This window comes from Carcharodon carcharias, chromosome 16 (genome assembly GCF_017639515.1).
Source record: "Carcharodon carcharias isolate sCarCar2 chromosome 16, sCarCar2.pri, whole genome shotgun sequence".
Classification (NCBI taxonomy): Eukaryota; Metazoa; Chordata; class Chondrichthyes; order Lamniformes; family Lamnidae; genus Carcharodon; species Carcharodon carcharias.
The window spans coordinates 75,930,527-75,950,135 of NC_054482.1; the positions used below are offsets into that span (position 1 = coordinate 75,930,527).

Genomic DNA, 19,609 nt, shown 5'->3' on the forward strand with positions numbered 1-19,609 from the left:
TTTTTTGTTTTTATAATTACCCTATTATTGTTTTTACACACCTCCGCAAATTGTGCACATATTTGCTCCTCAATTTCCTGCTGACTATCTGGGGGTCTATAATAAACACCTAACAATGTGGCTACCCCTTTTTTATTCCTAAACTCTACCCACAAAGCTTCCTTTGATGCCCCCTCCAAGATATCATCTCTTCTTACTGCAGTAACTGACTCCTTAACTAATAATGCAATGCCTCCTCCTCTTTTACCCCCTCCCCTGTCTCGCCTGAAAATTCTATATCCCGGAATGTTGAGCTGCCAATCCTGCCCCTCCCTCAACCACGTCTCAGTGATGGCTACTATCATAATTCCATGTGTCAATCCTCACCCTTAACTCATCCGTTTTACCTGTAATACTCCTGGCATTAAAGTAGAGGCCATCCAGCCGTGCTTTATTCCCTTGAAACGTAATGTAGCTGTACTCCCCCTGACTTGATTGTTTTACTGTATTATGATGTGTCCCTATTCTGCTAACATTCTGTGTCCCCTCCCCCTGCCAAATTAGTTTAAACTCCTGATCAGTTACAAATGAAAGCTGAGCTCTAAACTATTATTATGCTTCTTAATGAAAGCTCTGATTCTTTCTTTCACTGATAAAATTAACTTCATTGCTTATGTTTGCTAGGCTATTGGTGGTCAAGCCCCAAGGAGTCTGATGGATCATTTTGCAGAGATACTGTTTGCTTTGAACAAGCATTGTGTTACCTACTTGAGCATTTGGTTAAAGGAAGTGATGCAGCAACAGAATTTCCCATCAAGCCGCCTTACACAAGGACAAAAAGAAACATTTAGCCAACAAATTTTAAGGTATACATGTTCAAAATGGCACGTGCTACTGCTTCCTGAATTTTTTCCCACTATGGCCTCATCTTGAAGCTTGAAAATTGCTGTGACCCCAGAGTGTGAGCAGGGAAAGGAGAAGAATTGCGAGAGCGGGCAGGGGGAGTAGATCTGTGAGAGCAGGGGTGCAGGCTTCTGATGGTGGTGGTGGGAGGGGATTGGAGGACACCAGCGTTTTTGTTCACCTACCATTTTGCAGGCTTTGTTGGAGGCAGTGACTAGGCTTCAGAGCTGATTTCATTAAGTCATGCTCACCCGACCAAGGCAAGAAAAAAATTGTGCGCACTTGTCAAGGGGCCTTGCAGCCAATCCCAGGACTGTCCCATCTGAGTCTCCGGTCCACAGCTGCCATTGCCTTCATGGTTAGAGGGAGTTTGCAACCCCAATTTTTTGTTCTGTGACCCTACTGGCAGCTACGACCCAGCTTGGGAAGCCCTGGCATATGCCAAAGCTAACTATTAATTTTGCTTTCATGCACCAAATATTTGACAACTGTTTCCCAATATCTTTATTGCCTTTCATCGGCTTTTTTAGTTAGTATATTCATTTTTATTTATTGGTTTTCTTTATAATTAGTGGAGAGAAATTCGCTTATATATTTCCTAACGATTTTTACCAAAAGTAGATATAACAAAATTATGCAACTTCAGAGGATTCATTTCATTAGAGGCCACAAAACAATTTCCTTCAGTGAGATCTGATGAAAACATATTCCAAAGGAAAGAGTTGTAAATGGGTATAGAAAATATATTTTTATTTCTTCTATGTTGCTGTGGTAAATGTCAATCGATTCGCCTTATGGATATTTGCCACCACTGCTGCCTCTTTAATTTGAGGAATGTCATTGTTGTCCTGGACAAGGCTTTACCAGTACCACTGTGTAAACCACCCTGTGTGCTGTGGGCGAGAAATGCTGAGAGATATTCCTGTTCACAATGTTATTACTCTGCTCACCGTTTTGACTCAGATTAGGTGAAATTCCTTTCGAGCAAATATGCAAAGTCCGAATGCAAAGTTTGGGTTTGAGCTTAAATTGATGGCCTTTCTCACCCTTGTTTTCAAATGCCTCCATTTCTCTATCCGTCCTTATCAATGTAACATCCTCCGAATAACTGTACTCCTCTAATTCTGGCGTCTTGAGCATGCCCTAAGCTCTGGAATTCCCCCCCTAAACTTCTCTGCCTCCTTGCCTCTCTTTCCTCCTTTAAGACCATCTTTAAAGCACACTTTCTGCCCTAGTACTCCTTATGTTGCCCAGTATAAAGATTGTTTGATAATACTCCTGTGAAGAACCTTGAGATGTCTTACTGTGTTAAAGTTGCTGTTTAAATGCCAGTTATTTTTGTTGTAAATCACTTTCAATGCTCCCAGGTCAGTTATAAGTGCAGAGTTTCTTTTTTTTTAGTTCTTCAAATGTGCCTCATCTTCTATCTCCAAAGAAGCCCCTTTATTTTTTTTTACGTCTTTTTGAACCAAATTGCTATATTACTGCCAGTTGGTGCCGAGTTGAAGGGCAATGGGACAGTGAACTTATGCTTTCTGAGAAATGGAGTCAGATAACTAAAATCCTTCTCGTACATCAGAAATGAGACCTGTTGTATTTTTGAGCAGCATTCACATAAGTGGTCCACACACAGGACATAAGCAGAAAAATATTTTAACAATTTTGTGAAAAAGAAATGTTACTAACAGATGTCCTGATCCATTGCTTGTGGTGAGATGAAGATTTTTGTGGCAGCATGAAAGAAACAGAAAATTCTGTATATACTGAAGGTACAACCAGCATTACAAGAGCAAATAAGCAAAATTGAAAGATTTGAAACAATGCTGTTTCTTAACTACCTAAATTAATCACGTACTAATTGGCTGAATTGGAGTTGACCCAATTAATGATTTTATTTAGTATGCATGCAGAGAACAAAATGTGAATACATAGGACTTAAGAGCAGAAAGAGGCCATTTGGCCTTTTAAAATCTGCTCCGCCACTCGACTAGATTATGGTTGATCAGATTGTCATCTCAACTCTACTTTTCTATCTGCATCCCACATAACCCTTGACTCCCTTGTCTATCAAAAATCTATCTAACTCAGCCATGAATAGATTCAATGAATAACTAAGACTAAAATGTAAAATTTGCGGAGGAAAAATAATTAAAAGTTTAAGGCTGAACGTCTTGCCCTGACCATTTTGCACACTGCAGGGAAGAGGCTAAAAGGTATCCTGCCATTTTTCAAATTTCTTGACAGCATGGAAAAAAAAAACTTCAAATCTCATTTAAAGCATCAAACTGTAAAATGTGAACAGAAGAAAGGACAAAGGCTTCAAATGCTTCATTTTTAAGTACTGTAAATGGACACTATGCAAAATGGCTGAGCTAAGCTCAAATAAGCCGAATAGACAATAATGAAAGTTAGTATCACCACCTCGTGTAATTGGATTGAATGTTAGTATTTAGTAAAGAGGTGTGACATATATGTCTTTTATAAGTAAAGGCTTAATTTTTTAAGCATGACTAGCAATGCCTGAAATGTTCAGTGTCAGGGTGTGTGAAAATTCATGACATGGGAAGTAAAAGTGTTACAGCAATCAGTCATGAGGAATTTAATATATCATTGGACCTGTGCTTTCATTTTAATACTGTCAAATGAAAAAATTAAGTTTAACTTTTGCTGTTTTACAGAGACAGAGTGAATAAAAGGCGAGTAAAGGACATTGTTAAGGAGTTCACGTTATTGTGCAGGGGTCTTCATGGCACAGAATATGCAGCCGAGTATTGAAGCTGTGTAATTACATTGAAGTGTCACTCCTTTAATAGCATGCTTCCTACATCCTCAACACATTTGCACCGTTTCCTTCTGTAAAAATGCATTCTAGCGTGAAGGATTTTTTTAAGCAACAAATGGGCTTCTGTCTGCACTACAGGATTCGAGAAGAAAAAACATGCACTTGTGTGCAGCCATATTAAGAGGCTTTGTTTTTTAAAAAGATAAAGGACTTCCTATCATAGGATTTGGTCATTTAAACGAGGAAATGTGCCAGGAATGTTCTGGCATAAGCTGTCCTGACTTGCAAGTAATTTGTGTACATGTTCTGTGTCGTAATTAAAGCTTTATGGAAGCAATATAACTTGCTGCTGGAGTCCTGTGATTTTGGCACTTTGTAAACACAACAATATCTTCTGGAGGGAGAAATCCCAGATGAATCAGCTGTGGAATATTACTGGTGATGCTGCTACAATGTCTGAAACCATTTTAAGCAAATCTAGTATTTTAGTTTTCTTTTTGTTTTTAATTTAATGACGTGGTGATGTGGGCTCCTGTTATAATGTAAAAAGTGGAGAATGTTGCAACAGTCTGGGAATTTAAAAAATCTTTGGATCGTAACAATTGCAATTTGAGAGTTTCAAAACTTTGCATGTTTATTTAAAAGAAACTGAGAAATACCAGAGCTTTGAGTCATCCATTCTGACTACTGATAAAGTAAGCCTTGGTCTAAGTAAAGGTCCTCACTGATCGTACTTCTGGAATGGTTAAGGCAATGAATTGAAGAAAAGCAGTCAGAACTCCTCCAAAGCTTTGAGGCTCTGTAAGCTTTGTTACAGTCCTATTTCATTTCATAACTTTTAAATTTTTTGTAATATATGCTGTGTGCTACTTTCTGTACAAAAACCAGTACCACCTTAATGTAACTCCAAGCTGTCCTTGTTACCTTGTAACTTGTTTACTTGTGCTTCTAGAACTTTCTGGAAGTTCCACAGCCATGAGATATATTCTGGTCTCGGAAGTAAAATGGAAAGCCCACTAGTAAAATCTCGATAAGAAATGACTGTAGCCTATTGGTTTTCTATTGTGAAATAAAGCTTCACTTGTATATGTGTGATTTTTCTCTCTCTCTCTCTCTCTCTCTCTCTCTCCCCCCCCCCCCACCCCCCCCTCCCCCCCCCCCCCCCCCCCCCCCCTCCCCCCCCACTTCCCCACCACCATCCCAAAATCTTTTTTTACACACATTATTACTGCAGATTGGTGAGAACTGAGAAATATGCATCTGGCCCATAAGAGTTTTACCACTTGAATTGTAAAGGGAAACCTGTGTAATAGAGAATCTACAGACAGATGCCATTGTCTGCAATAATCATAATTCTAAGACTACGTGCTCTGACTTGAAGCTGCATTAGGATAGCATCTGTTTATAAGATCAATCTTCAAGGACCATTAAGAAAGAAAGAACTTTCATTCATACTAAACACCTTTCATGACCCCAGTACGTCCCAAAGGCATTTGACAGTAAAGTGTTTTTCAGTGTGTAGTCACTAGATATAATGTAAAGAAATGCAGCACCTGCTTTGCACACAGCATGATCCCACATACTGCAATGAAAGTTTGGCTGTGTTGATTGAGGGATAAATGTTACCCAGGACACAAGCAGAAACCTTTCCTTGTTCTTTTTCACACAGCTCCATAAGATCTCTTACATTCACCCCCCTGAAGGGGGAGACTCAGTTTAACATCTCATCTGAATATAGATGGTGTGTTATTCTGACAGATTATTGATACATTTTACAATACATTAAGGGTCTGATAATGAAGTACATTTCTAAGAATACTATCAATATGTTAGAACACTTGTTCCTTTTATCCAATCCATTTTGGTTTTAATCCAGAAACCAGCAATGAAGATCTTCCCCGATAGTGGACTGAGTGTCATTCTAGATTGGAGCAGACCTTCCATCCTCGCTACATGGTTTGAAATTCAATCCAGCCGATATAGATTAAGACTTCTTTCCATTTGTTGCTAAAAGCCCCAAATAACGTTAGTTGAGAACATCCGAACATAGCCAGTGAATATGAAATCGTAGCTTAATTAGGCAGAAATAAGTTGTCTTCAGAGAATAGAAGTATATAGAACTGAAATCAGCCACGCTGATTTCAAACTTTGTCAAAATTTGCTTTGCAGCAAGTTGTTTGAAGCTGCCATGTTCTTTTCCAAAGTTAAGATTATTTGCATAAATAGAATGTCAAAATTTGCTCTTCTAGATTACACATGACTCTCTTCTTGACCACTATAGGTGTCTTTTTCTGCCATCTTTACCTTCATGGCAATTATAGCATCTCACTTAGATTCTGATGGTGATTTCCTATCTCTCATGTATCAATTAACTGAAGACATGGTATGACCCGAAATACTACCTACAGTTATGTGTTAAACATCTGACCCGCTGGAAAGGGAGAGCTAGTTGAGTTTAATTGCAATGCTCATTTCAGTGCTCATTAACCATTTGATCTTCCACGAAAGTAGGAATATGTTGATACATTTGGGTTCACAGCCATTCTACATGAGAACAGCTAAATGGTGTCTTATATTTGTGTTCCTTGAACAAATGCAGTAGTTGGTCGAACTTTGTGAATCTGTGTTTGGGAGTAGGTAAGTCTATACAAGTATGCAAATAAATTTGAAAGCATGAAAGCAATGTTTATGTATTGATTCTTAGGGATTATATTAAAATACAGATTGTTGTTTGTTGTCTTGTACTGTAATGACATGAAACCACAATGGATTTATTCTGGAGCTGTGCTCTGGTGTTCAGTCCATTTATCCTAGCTATCATGTGATTAGGACATTATCTAGATATGCCATATTCATCCTGATATATCTCAAATTATGTTTACTGGGAGAAAAGTATCTAAATATCATTATGATGTCTGTATATTTGAAGGTAAGGAGTAAGATGGGTGGCAATTACTTAAACATTTCAAAATATCCTGAATATTGTTACACATTTAGTGATTCCACAATCTGTGGCTCCCACTCAAATTATGGAATCACCTCTAATATGCATGATCACATTGTGGACATCCTAGACTGCTTTACATGCTCTCTTTCCTGGAAGGGTCAGATTGCAGAATCACCCCTATTAATTAATACACATCACTCATGTACAATTTAATGAGAACATTTGGGCTACAAATCAGGATTAGCTGGCAGATTTTGATACTTCAATAGTTGCACCCATTTGTCCACCATCTGCCTATTCATTACTGGGTTCCAATTTGATCAGTAGAATCCTGTTTCTCTTCCATATTCTATGAATCAGGAATTGCAGTTTGGTAATGTTGATTAGTACTAAACATTTTAACTTTTAAGTGAGGCAAGATTTAAAATGTATGCTCAGCTGAGTACCTGAAGATTTGGAATTGTTATCATAAGCAAGTGGCTATATTAAGTGTGGCGTTCTATAAGAGAAAATAGATTCCTAAAGGGAGAGAAGGATCCTCACCTTTTAGAAGAGGTTAAAATCTAGGGTAGTTTCTTTAGAGGCTCACAGCAGAAGGGCATTGGGGGAGGGATAGTCTTGCAAACATGTAACAAGTGGGAAACCTCTGAAACTTCAGAAAGATCACAAAATTGATACCAATGGGTAAGACAATTGGGCTTATGCATAATAATGCCAACCCCACCCACCATCTCAAAGGAGAAGACAAACTCTTAAAAATCAAAAGATTTAGTATAAAAATCATGAGCTGCTTTTTTCCCCCAAAGCAATACAGATTGACAGTTGGTTTATAAACCTAATTTGTGGCTTATTTAAAGTCTTAAACAGATCAGCATTCTTTACAAAAAAAAATGGCCTGAATCTTCGGCTCAGCGAGTGGGGGTGGGGCTCGCTTGCCGAGGCGTAAAATGATGCGTGGTGATGTAAGGCGTGCATCATTTAGATTTTCAATTGGGCGGGCGCACAGCCGAGTCAGCTGCGTGCCTGCCGAACTGTCAAAGGCTATTAAGGCCGTTTAAGTATCAATTAAACTAATTAACTGAGCTGCCCGTCCAACCTTAAGGATAGTGGGCAGGTAAAGAGCCCAGGCAGCCTTTGCATTTTTCATGGAATCTCATCCATGGACGGGATGAGGTTTCATGAAGGGTTTATAAATTAAATAAAGTTTTTCATTAAAGTTCATTGACATGTCCCAGCTCATGTGACACTGTCACGTGAGGGAACATGTCTTTAAAATTTTTTATTTTCTTCATTAGTTTAAGTTCCAAAAATTTTAATCTCCCCGAGGCAGCTCTGTGCCTCAAGGAGATTTCTGCGCTCTTTCGTGCGTATGCGCGACTCAGGGCCCGACTCAGGGGAATCCTACCCCCTTGAACCTGCACAGGGTGCGCTCCAGGCGCACGTCACACTGGGTGGACCTTAATTGGCCCACCTACATAAAATGGTGGCGCAGACCCGATCAGGGACGCCAATCAGGTCCACGCCGCCCCTGCACAATGCCCCTGATGAGGGGAAAATTCTCCCCCATATTACTGCATCTGAAAATGCTTTACAGAAAAACCTTTTTAAAAAATCCTGCCTATTCTCAGTTGTGCTTTCTGTCTTATAAGAGGGTCATGCTATTATCTAGATTTTGGAGTTGGTAAATGAGTTAAGTTTCTGGGAGACATTCTATTTTGATTGATCTGACAAAAAACGTTCTAAAATTAGTACGATTAGCTTGTTAATTTATACAAGGCAGCTGGCTTGTCTTTTGTTTCCCTTTTCTCCACCTTGTGTTTTTCTCTTGCCTGTTAAGAGATTATTTCATGGATTCCCTGGAAAGTCTCTACGGACCCCAGATTGAGGACTGAAGTTCTGAAGAAGAGTCATGTTGGATTCCAAATGTTAACACTGTTTCTCTCTGTATAGATGCTGCCGGACCTGCTGAGTTTTTCCAGCACTTTCCAACATAGTGGTTCTCAAATGTTTTTGGTTGATGAACTCCTTTCAAATGAATTGGTAATCACTGGCCCCCTCATCTAAATTATAATATTAATTATTTATTTAAATCTACTGGAATAGGATTTCTGACTTCAGTGGAAAAATATTTAAAATCTTTAATTACCACTTTCAGCAGAAGTGTCAGTCAGTGATGCACCAATAAGACCAACTATGATCACAAATATTAAAGTAATGGCTGAGATTTACTAAGATACATAAATCCACTCACCAGCAATGTGGGTGTGAAATTAGAGTCTCTGGGGATGGGCATATAAACCTCCGTGTACAATGTTTGGAAATAGTCCTGGGACTCCTTCCGTGAGTCTATAGAAAGAAGTGGCAGCGATAGTGAAGGCTGATGTGTGAACCAGCATTTTCCTTTGTCTGCATGCCCAGGAACATGTGGTGGCTACAAGGAAGGTGGATTGGGCTGTTGTAATTTTGCTGCAAATTGTAACTGGAAAAGGTAGCACCAGAACATTCCATCTGGATAATGTAACTGGTGTTCATAGCAACTGCCAATCACAGTCACTAGCTCCTCCTCCTCACAGTTCAAAACTTCATCCAAGACCATGAAGGGTCCCCCATTCCAGCTCCAGCGTCAAGTTGCCACTCATTACTCCAGTTACATATTTTGGCTCCACTTTGAAAATATCACCAGATTTAAAAGTCCCAGAATGACATTGCAGGCTAGGTTCAAAAATTGTGTCTCTTGCAATGGATTTGCAAGAGCTGGCATGCCTCTACCCATCCAGAAATTAGCTATATTCCTATATTCCCACTGCCCCCCCCCCCCACCCCCCCCCACACACACACACACACACACCCTCTCCCTCCCCCAAGTCATAGCATCTAGCTATTAATTCTAGGGCTTTTGCCTCTACCATGTTACCCAAAAGATGGGGAGATGGTGATGTGGTGGTAATGTCACTAGACTAGTATTCCAGAGGCCCAGGCTATTGCTCTAGGGACATGGATTCAAATCCCACTGGTGGAATTGGGATGCAATTAATTAATAAATCTGGAATTGAAAGCTAGCCTTAGTAATAGTGACCATTAAACCATCGTCAATTGTTGTAAAAACCCATCTGGTTCACTAATCCCTTCAGGGAAGGAAATCTGTCATCTTTACCCAGTCTGACCTATATGTGAATCCAGACCCACATCAACGTGGTTGACTCTTAACTGCCTTCTGAAATGGCCGAGCAAGCTATTCAGATGTGGCAACTCGGGGATGGCAATAAATGCTGGCCTTGCCAGTGATGCCCACATCCCGTGAAATAATTTATATAATTAAGAAAAAGTCCATTCCACATTCTGACTGCTCTTTGTCTTGAGATCTTCCTGGTATCAGTACTAAATTTGTTTTTCACTGTTTGGAACCTATAATTTTTGTTCCACCAATGATTCCACATGAGTTTCATGCAGATTTCCCTTTTTCTGTACTATTTACTAACTAATTTTCCTACTAATTGTTGTGGTGTCACCTCCTTTCAACACTGAAAAACAATTTTTCACTAGCTTTTTCTGTCTTATTGCTATCTCAACAGATTAAGCACTCCTTTTGTGTCCCTCCATTTGTTATATATATGAAAATAGATGGTGGGGTAGAAATTAGTTTTGGACAATTGACAGTTGTGAATTGACAACCTGGTTTACACTTTTACCTAATTTTCTAGGATGAAAATCGAGCAGAGTGTAACATGCGCTGTCAGTTTCTTGTCACATGTTTTGTGCTACTGTCCAAGCAAATTTCTACACCAAGGTCATTTTCTAATTTGCAAATTTCCCAGGCTCTTGCTAAAACTGCAGAGAAAATAATAGCCATAAAAATTGAAATAAAATATAAATAACAGGCAATATAAAAGATTGTTCAGCAGTGTATAGATTCATAACACTAACTTTCTTTCCATGTAGTTACAGACTGCATTTAATTTGGACAAGAGGGTGTGTTATGATCCCAGCTGATGTTACTACTGGACAAGTCAGATCCTAGGGTGGAACCTGGCTTGATAAATCCTAACTTTTAGTTTTGTTTAGAAATGTGGAGAAACTAGCTTAAATAACATCTATATTATGCTACTCCTTCACCCACAACCATACCTTTGCAGATATATATATATATATATAGATTCGTAAGGATAACACAAGTTACAAAGTCTACCTTATACTCTAACGTTCACAGTAAGTATACAGTCCATGTAAATCAAAGGGTGATGTGTGATTAGACACACCACACTCTGAAACCAAGAGACAGATGCCACCGCGCTCCCCCCTCCCCCCACCCAAAGCAAAGCATCAACTCCCCCAGACGGTCATCACACTGAGCCAAGTGGTCTCATGGAAATTGTCTTTCTCACAAGGGTTTCCAATCTTCACTCTCAAAGAACATACCTTAGAATCTTCCCCAAACAATGCTTCCTCTTGGACGTCTTCAACAAGGATCCATCTTCAGGGTTTTAATCTCTCCTTTCGATGTTCCTCTCCACTGGATTGTCATATGCGTTCAAGCTTCATCTTCTACACACTCTCAGATACTCAGCCATGCCAACAGAAAACCACTGCTTCAGACGCCGGTAGTAAGGAGTTACTAACCTTTGGCATTCTCCTCTGAGCTTCTGGCTTTTCGCAAAACCACTTTACTTTGATTCTGTTCCCTATAGCTTTCTCTCTTTAATATGGAACCTTTTCTTCTGCTCCTTACTTTAACTTCACTGAACAGTGTCTTGCTCTGGATTCCTGTCCTTGTCCTTTGACTTAAAGATCTTCTTAGGACCTTTTCCTTTCTCTTTCAAACCAGCTCCCTGCAGTCTCCTCTCCCAGTAGACTGTTGACAGTTGGGTATCTCCCTTGAGATCTAGAACTTACTCAACATTCACTGTTACTTTAACTATAGAGCAACTCATCTAAATTCTAATAGTTATTTTCCTCAGCAATCTGTTAGCATATTCTGTTCCCTTCACCTTAGAGCATAATCACAAACTGAACTCAAACTGCTTTCTGTTGTTGTGGGCCCCCTTGATGCTAGGCCAACAGCACAGATATTCCTACTTTGTTTTAACTTCCCTAAACTACTTCATGGGTTGTAAGACCTCATTAAAATGCAGGCGTACAAACAAATCCACAGATTTGCAGGCAACATTCTAAAGTGAAACGAAAACCCAGGTTTTCCCTTTCTTACTACACACAAATGAAAAAAATATAAATTAAACTTAAAGCTAAAATGTAAAGCTAAAGCTATTGCTTATTCCTAATACACCCACATACACATAATAACTTAATTAAAACTACCTCTAGTTCCTAGCAGGGTAGTTAAAGCCTATATTGAACACAGGGTGAAAATCAGTTTTAATGAAAAGTGGTCATAAAAAATGAGATGCATAGAAGACTTTTCTTTGTATTCATAATGCTTTTGCTAAAATTAGCAAGAGGAATGTCACCTATGTATAGGTACAAATCAGATTTAAACTATGCCTAAATACACCCAATTTCCATTTCTAGGAGGAGGGATTTGAACTAAAAAATCTGAGATCTTTGTGAGGAGCTAAAGGACTTTAGCTGCAATAAAATGATTATCAAACATTTTCCCTTTCATTAAAAGATTAAAGAAACACATGGAAAACACAATGTAATTGTAATGGAAATGGTGGTTGACTCCTAATGATTTCTGTTCCCAATTATGCGGGTCTCTCTTTAAATTCATGAACAATGGCGTTGCTTGGACTGAGTTCTCAGTTTTTATGTCCACAGCCTTATACATAAATGTAGGGCAATGAACTTCCTGCTTGAAATCAAATTGAACGCTGTTCATTTTAAACTGATTTGCCAGTTGAATCAAACCACAAAATTAGTGATGATGCCTTAGTTATCAAGCAATTAAGTATGTTAGCTATTAAATTGTGATATGTTATTCTATCAAACATCACTAAAGTTTTTCAAGCTTTGCACCTTCTGGTTGATCAATAGGCCAAAGTAACAACCTGCTTGTTTCTAACTGTTCTATCTGTGTTTGCTTTCATTTTTGCCCTATCCCTCTCCAGTCAGTGGCCTATTGATTTTGAAACTTCATAGTTAGTGTTTCCTTGCAGAGCATATATTTGTACTAAGCGATGAAAAGCCCGTAAACCTCCTTAAATATCATTTTATCTCTGCAGACATGGCATTTTCTGCCGTTTACTTTCTGGATAACAAAGGACAGGTAGGTTTGTGCCATGATTATATTGCTAAATAGTTGAAAAGTACTTTTAACTTTAAGTATATTTTATTATTTTCTCCTACTAATGGATGAGTTATCTCAGTCTGTATCATTATAGTGATGCAATAAAGTAGACATTTATGACGTATTATTAACAATTCCCCAAAAAAGCAATTTGTTTATGCTGTGTTGGATTTGTTTTAGCTGTTTTGAAGATTTGGCTTGTGTAAAGCAGATATTGTGACTACTAATGTTTAACTCCTGGTTGCACAACTAATGGAATATGAAATGCTGAAATCTCTGAAGTATGTTGACAAGACCATTGTGGCTTTATTTCTCTGTGGAATGTTTAATGTCATCTAATAACAGCTATTTGCTGTATAAAAGAGACCAAACAAGCAACTTGCTACCAGTTTTAACCTGGAGGTGAGCAAGTCGCCTGAAGTAATTGGTTCTGTCTTTCCTGCTTCCCTGTCTGGAAATGCCTGACCTTTCTTTGCTACTTTCTCATTAAAACACAGCTAAGAACTGAAATTTGATGGGTGGAGAATTGCAGCTACAAACCTGATCCTAATATGCAGCACATGAGTGCTACACATTAGGGCCAGACTTGAACTATATGCTTACAATATATTGTTCACCTACAGAAGGTCATGGTGCTTTAATTATTGTGAAAATGCTTAAACGTAAGGTGCCATATAAATACAAGCAACCTTATTATGTAATTCAATTAACTTTTAATTTGACTGTTAAATCATCAACTGGAATAACAAAATTTTGAGCAAAATATCAATCTTTGCACCTTTTACATTATGCTAATTTCTAAATACATGTGCAGAGGACTTCCTTTCATCAGGTTTAGAATTATGTGACTATCAGTACAATATATTTAACAGTATTCTGCATATTTTTGAAGTGACATATTTTTGTCAATTGTAAATTTTGTAATAATGCTATACAGGTTCTCATTTCGCGCAATTACCGAGGGAATGTTGAAATGTCGATGATTGAGAATTTTATGCCTTTACTTCTAAGCAAGGAGGAGGATGGATCCATAAACCCAGTGTTAGAGAAAGACAAAGTCTACTTTTTGTGGATTAAATACAAAAATGTCTACAGTATCCTTGAATATATATATTTTAAGCTGTATCACCTGTTTCCATAATATTGTACTTTATGACATATATATGGAAATCATAAAACCTTAACAAGAAATCCAGTGGTATGTACAACAAAGAGAAACATCAACATTTCATTATCCTTCTCATTCCTTTTCAAAGTAAAACAGGTAGGCAAAAAATACCATAAACTGTTTTAAGAACTTTAGATGTAAATTTCAAGCTTTGCAACAAAAATATAGTCAGGTGATGGTAACCTTTAATTATAAAGCACATTACATTTAATGTGAAAATGTCACGAGTTTAATCGTTTTCTGTAAGCTACCTGATTTAGCAATACTGTCAGTTTGATAAAAATGGAAAGGAGGAAAGTTCAGCATCAGTTACATTAAATGAGGCATTTGTGATCTCAGTATTTTGTTGAAGCATTAACAGTATCACATCAGAAGCTTGCCACATTTCTTGTAGCTAAACTGGAATAAATATTAAAAATGTTATTCTTAAATAGCGACCAACTTTAACTTCTAGTGACAAGATATTTCTATCATAATTTAACAACAATAGTTTAAATGAATTATCCTGAAAATATAATTATCAATTTTGCATCATACAAACATACGAATTAGGAGCAGGAGTAGGCCACTCGGCACCTCAAGCCTGCTCCGCCATTCAATAAGATCATGGCTGATCTGAATGTAACCTCAACTCCACATTCCTGTATACCCCTGATAACCTTTCACCCACTTGTTTATCAAGAATCTATCTAGCTCTGCTTTAAAAATATTCAAAGACTCTGTATCCACCACCTTTTGAGGAAGAGAGTTCCAAAGACTCATGACCCTCAGAGAAAAAAATCCCCTCATCTCTGCCCTAAATGGGCAACCCTTTTTTTTAAACAGTGACCCCTAGTTCTAGACTCTCCCACAAGAGAAAACATTAAAACCTCTCCACCTTTAATGGATGACTGCTACTATACTAGGACATGCAGATCCCGCTGAATCTCATGAGCTCTGCAATCTCTCACTATTTAGATAACGTGCTTCTTTTTTATTCTTCTTGCCAAAATGGACAAATTCACATTTTACCACATTATACTCCATTTAGCAGATCTTTGCCCACTCACTTAAACCTATTAATATCCATTTGTAGCCTCCTTATGTCCTCTTTACAACTTATTTTCCTACCTATCTTTGTGTCATCAGCAAATTTAGCAATGATAGCTTTGTCCCCTTCATCCAAGTCATTTATATAAATTGTAAAATATTGAGGCTCCAGCACAGATCATTATGGCACACCATCTTGCCTACCAGAAAATGATCCATTTTTGCCTATTCTCTGTTTCCTGTTAGTTATCCTTGCCAATATGTTACTATTACACTGTGAGCTTTCATTTTCTGCAATAACCTTTGATGTAGCATCTTATCAAATGCCTTCTGGAAGTCTTAGTATAGTACATCAACTGGTTCCCCTTTATCCACAGTACATGTTACTTCGTTACAGAACTCCAATAAATTGGTTAAACATGATTTCCTTCTCACAAAACCATATTGACTCTGCCTGATTGCCTTGAATTTATCTAAGTGCCCTGCTATAACGTTTTTAATAATAGTTTCTAACATTTTCCCTGTGACAGATGTTAAGCTAACTGGCCTGTAGTTTCCTGTTTTTTGTCTCCCTCCCTTTCTGAATAAAAGAATTACATTCACTATTTTGCAATCTAATGGAACCTTCACTGAATCTAGGGAATTTTGGAAAATTAAAACCAACATGTCAACCATCTCACTAGCCAATCTTTTAAGACCCAAGCATGAAGTCCACCAGGACCTGGGACCTTGTCAGTCCACTGTTCCAACAATTTGCTCACTACTGTTTCCTTGGCGCTTGTAATTTTACCAAGTTCCTACCTCCCTTCCATTTCCTGATTTACAGCTATTTCTGGGATGTTATTTGTATCCTCTATAATGAATACCAATGCAAATTACTGTTCAATTCATCTACTACCTCCTTAGTTTCCAGTATTAGTTCCCCAAACTCATTTTCTAAAGGACCAGTGCTCACCTTGTTAACTCTTTTTTAAATATCTAAAGAAATTTTCTAGCTAGCTTTCTCTCATACTCTAATTTTTCCCTCCTTATTAATCTTTTAGTCATTTTTTGCCTTTTTTTTATATTCTGTCCAATCTCCTGACTTGCCACCCACCTTTGCACAATTATGGGTTGAATTTTCTGGTTGGTGGGAGGGGGGGGGTGCAGTGGGAGCGGGCACGGACCCGTTCACGATCAGGTTCGTGCTGTCATTTTACACGGGTGGGCCAATTAAGGCCCGCCCAGTGTGCTTCACTACTGCCGTGCATAGCGGGAGTGGGCAGGTGGCGGTGGGTGCGCTCAGGCTGCTGGGTCCAATTGCGATCCGGCGGCCTGCATAAAGGAAGGCCTGGCAGCCTTGGAAAGGCTACTCACCAGGGCTGTGCAGAAGGGCAATGAAGTTCATGCAAGTCTGGAGGATGGGGCCGGGGGGGGGGGGTGGTGGGTTGCTGCAGTTGACCTGCAGCAACTGCCTTGCTGCCCTCTTTGAGGAGGTGGCAGCATGGCGGGAGGTGCTGGTTCCCCAGGATGGGAGGAGAAGGCTCCCCCACATGACAAAATGTGCCTGGGAGGAGGTGGTGGAGGTGGTGAGCTCTCACGATATGGTGCGGCGCACCTGGATCCAGCGTCGCAAGCGCTTCAACGACTTGTTGCACTCTGGCAGGGTGAGGACAATATTGGCCATTTGGCCCAGCAGGTTGGCTTAACCCACCTGCTGACGCCTCCCCCCCCACCCCCCCGCCAAGTCTGAGTGTCGTGACTGCATTGGATCATTGACAGCATGTGTCCTTTGCTGGGTGGGCCTGCAGGTACTGCCCATGCTGAGGTCAGCCTGAGAGGGTGGTGAAGAGATGTGTTTTTCCCCTGCAATATGTGTTACACTGAGTCCCACATGACTGGTTTGGGGGAAACCTGGAGGAGCTGTACCTAGGTGCTGTGTTAGAACTCCAGGATATGTCCTGGTCAGGGTCATGAGATGCTGGGAGGGCAACTTCAAGGTAGCCTGGTGGAAGCAGCATTTCACTTGCATTTCCCCCAACTTAGTCTACTGCATTCGTTGCTCCCAATATGGTCTCCTCTACATTGGAGAGACCAAACGTAAACTGGGCAACCGCTTTGCAGAACACCTGCGGTCTGTCCGCAAGAATGACCCAAACCTCCCTGTCGCTTGCCATTTTAACACTCCACCTTGCTCTCTTGCCCACACGTCTGTCCTTGGCTTGCTGCATTGTTCCAGTGAAGTCCAACGCAAACTGGAGGAACAACACCTCATCTTCCGACTAGGCACTTTACAGCCTTCCGGACTGAATATTGAATTCAACAACTTTAGGTCGTGAGCATCCTCCTCCATCCCCACCCCCTTTCTGTTTCTTCCCCCTTCCTTTTGTTTTTTCCAATAAATTATATAGATTTTTCTTTTCCCACCTATTTCCATTATTTTTAAATATTTTTAAATCTTTTATGCTCCCCCCACCCCCACTAGAGGTATACCTTGAGTGCCCTACCATCCATTCTTAATTAGCACATTCGTTTAGATAATATCACCAACTTTAACACCTATGTGTTCTTTTGTTCTGTTGTCTATGACATCTTTTGATGATCTGCTTCTATCACTGCTTGTTTGTCCCTACAACCACACCAACCCACTCCACTTCTCTCCCCCCACCCAAACCCCGCCCCCCCCCCACCACACACCTTAAACCAGCTTATATTTCACCCCTTTCTTGGATTCACTCAGTTCGGTCGAAGGGTCATGAGGACTCGAAACGTCAACTCTTTTCTTCTCCGCCGATGCTGCCAGACCTGCTGAGTTTTTCCAGGTAATTCTATTTTTGTTTTGGATTTCCAGCATCCGCAGTTTTTTTGTTTTTATCTAGTATAGTCTGTGCTGTCTTTGGCTCCAGAATTTGCAGTTCTAAGAAACTATCCCAAAAACATTTTATGAATTCCTGATCTAGGCTACCTTTAACCTACATATAGATTGGAAAAATCAGATAGATAAAAATTCCCCACAATTATCGCTATGCCTCCCTGACAAACTCCCATTACTGCTTCCTTCCTATTCTGTCCTACCATGTAAGTACTGTTAGGGAAGCCTGTACACCACTCCCGCAAGTGAGTTTTTGCTTTATAATTTCTCATCTCTACCCAAACCACTTCTACATCCTGATTTCCTGAATTTGGGTTATCACTCTCTCTATTGTGATAATACCATCATTAATTAACAGAGCCAGCCTGCCACCTTTTCCTAGCTTCTTGTCCTTCCTAAATGTCATATACTCTTCCATATTCAGGTCCCAATCTATGTCATCCTGCAGCCATGTCTCAGTAATGGCTATCAGATCATACATCTTTATTTCTATTTGCGCTATCAGTTCATCTGTTTTGCTTAGATCAGTGTAATTACTTAATACAATTTCAAGATAATATCCATTTTAAAGCAAAACCATGCATAATTCAGGAAAAGAACATAAGAGTAAGTGCTTTTACTGCAGATGGTGATTTTCAATGAAATGTAAACTGTATTTATTGACTACTCACTGTTTATGATGTCACAGTAACCTCATTATGACATCACGAGGCAATTTGATAGATCTGTGTCTAATATACTAAACCAACAACTTCGTCTTTTAAATTGCTATTTAATTTAATATTTACTTCTGTCTTAAATGGAATGTGATGACCAGAAATTCCAGAAGTTGCTGTCAGTGAATCCCTGCTCCTCCATAGGGTATGCTATTGAATTCCTTGCAGATGGAAACCTTCTAGAAATCACTGAACAAGAATTTTTCCTTTCATTCTGTAATGTCACTTCTAAAACCACCAAAAAGCTACACCTTGTTAATGAGATGTAACTGTTACTTTTAATAGTGTAGTCATAACTACTGTTGAAGAACTCTCTGGTCCTGAAAAACTAATTTTATACTTGTGATAGTAATTTTTTTCCCAATTCCATCATTTTTTAAAAATATAATTATTTTAAAAGTTTGTTTATGATACTTCAGTTTCTAATATCTATGTCCCAATTTTTAAATTGCTTTCTATAAAATTCATAAAGCCTGTGAGAACTCTTCAATGTGATTGGCTTCTTAATATCTTGATAACATCACTGTAGCTGGGAGATCCTCCTGTCTTGGCACCAGCCCCAAATTAAAATTGGGGAAGATGAACATCACACCATAGATCACTTAATCTTTGTGGGCAGCTTCCTTTGAGTTCAGCAATGAGTACTGTTGCTTTGCTGCTGACTGTAAGATCCAGGACAGTGGCTTTTAAATTTTTTTAAAATCTTATGCTATATAATGAGAACAATTTTTGCTTCAACAGTTGGACTACTTGAGTTAGGTCACAACTTCCTTTTCTTAAAGAAAACGACTCTCAACTTCTTTAACTTTACCTTATAACTTCAATTTCTGAAATGTGGAATAATTTCCTTGTATACTCTATTAATGTAACCCAGTTGCTTATTGATCTTTTTATTTTTCTGCTGCACCAGGCATTGATTTCACAATCTTATTTACAATGCGCCTGGACCTTTTCCATGATTAACATACTGTATGAATTTTTCATTTTGCTCTA

At 39.0% G+C, this 19,609-nt stretch overlaps 2 protein-coding genes across 2 annotated transcripts in view; both read left to right on the forward strand.

The window, feature by feature from the left end:
• The window catches only part of ipo13b (importin 13b), a 231,266-nt gene extending 226,516 nt beyond the window's left edge, over positions 1-4,750 (forward strand). Inside the window, exons 19-20 of the mRNA XM_041208611.1 lie at positions 664-845; positions 3,561-4,750. Coding sequence (XP_041064545.1) covers positions 664-845; positions 3,561-3,657 — 279 coding nt within the window. The 3' untranslated portion in view covers positions 3,658-4,750. The remainder of the gene's footprint in view (positions 1-663; positions 846-3,560) is intronic.
• Positions 4,751-12,789: 8,039 nt separating this feature from the next.
• LOC121289283 (AP-1 complex subunit mu-1-like) overlaps positions 12,790-19,609 on the forward strand; it is a 54,932-nt gene continuing 48,112 nt past the window's right edge. Inside the window, exons 1-3 of the mRNA XM_041208576.1 lie at positions 12,790-12,831; positions 13,790-13,946; positions 14,049-14,116. Of these exons, the coding sequence (XP_041064510.1) occupies positions 12,790-12,831; positions 13,790-13,946; positions 14,049-14,116 (267 nt within the window). The remainder of the gene's footprint in view (positions 12,832-13,789; positions 13,947-14,048; positions 14,117-19,609) is intronic.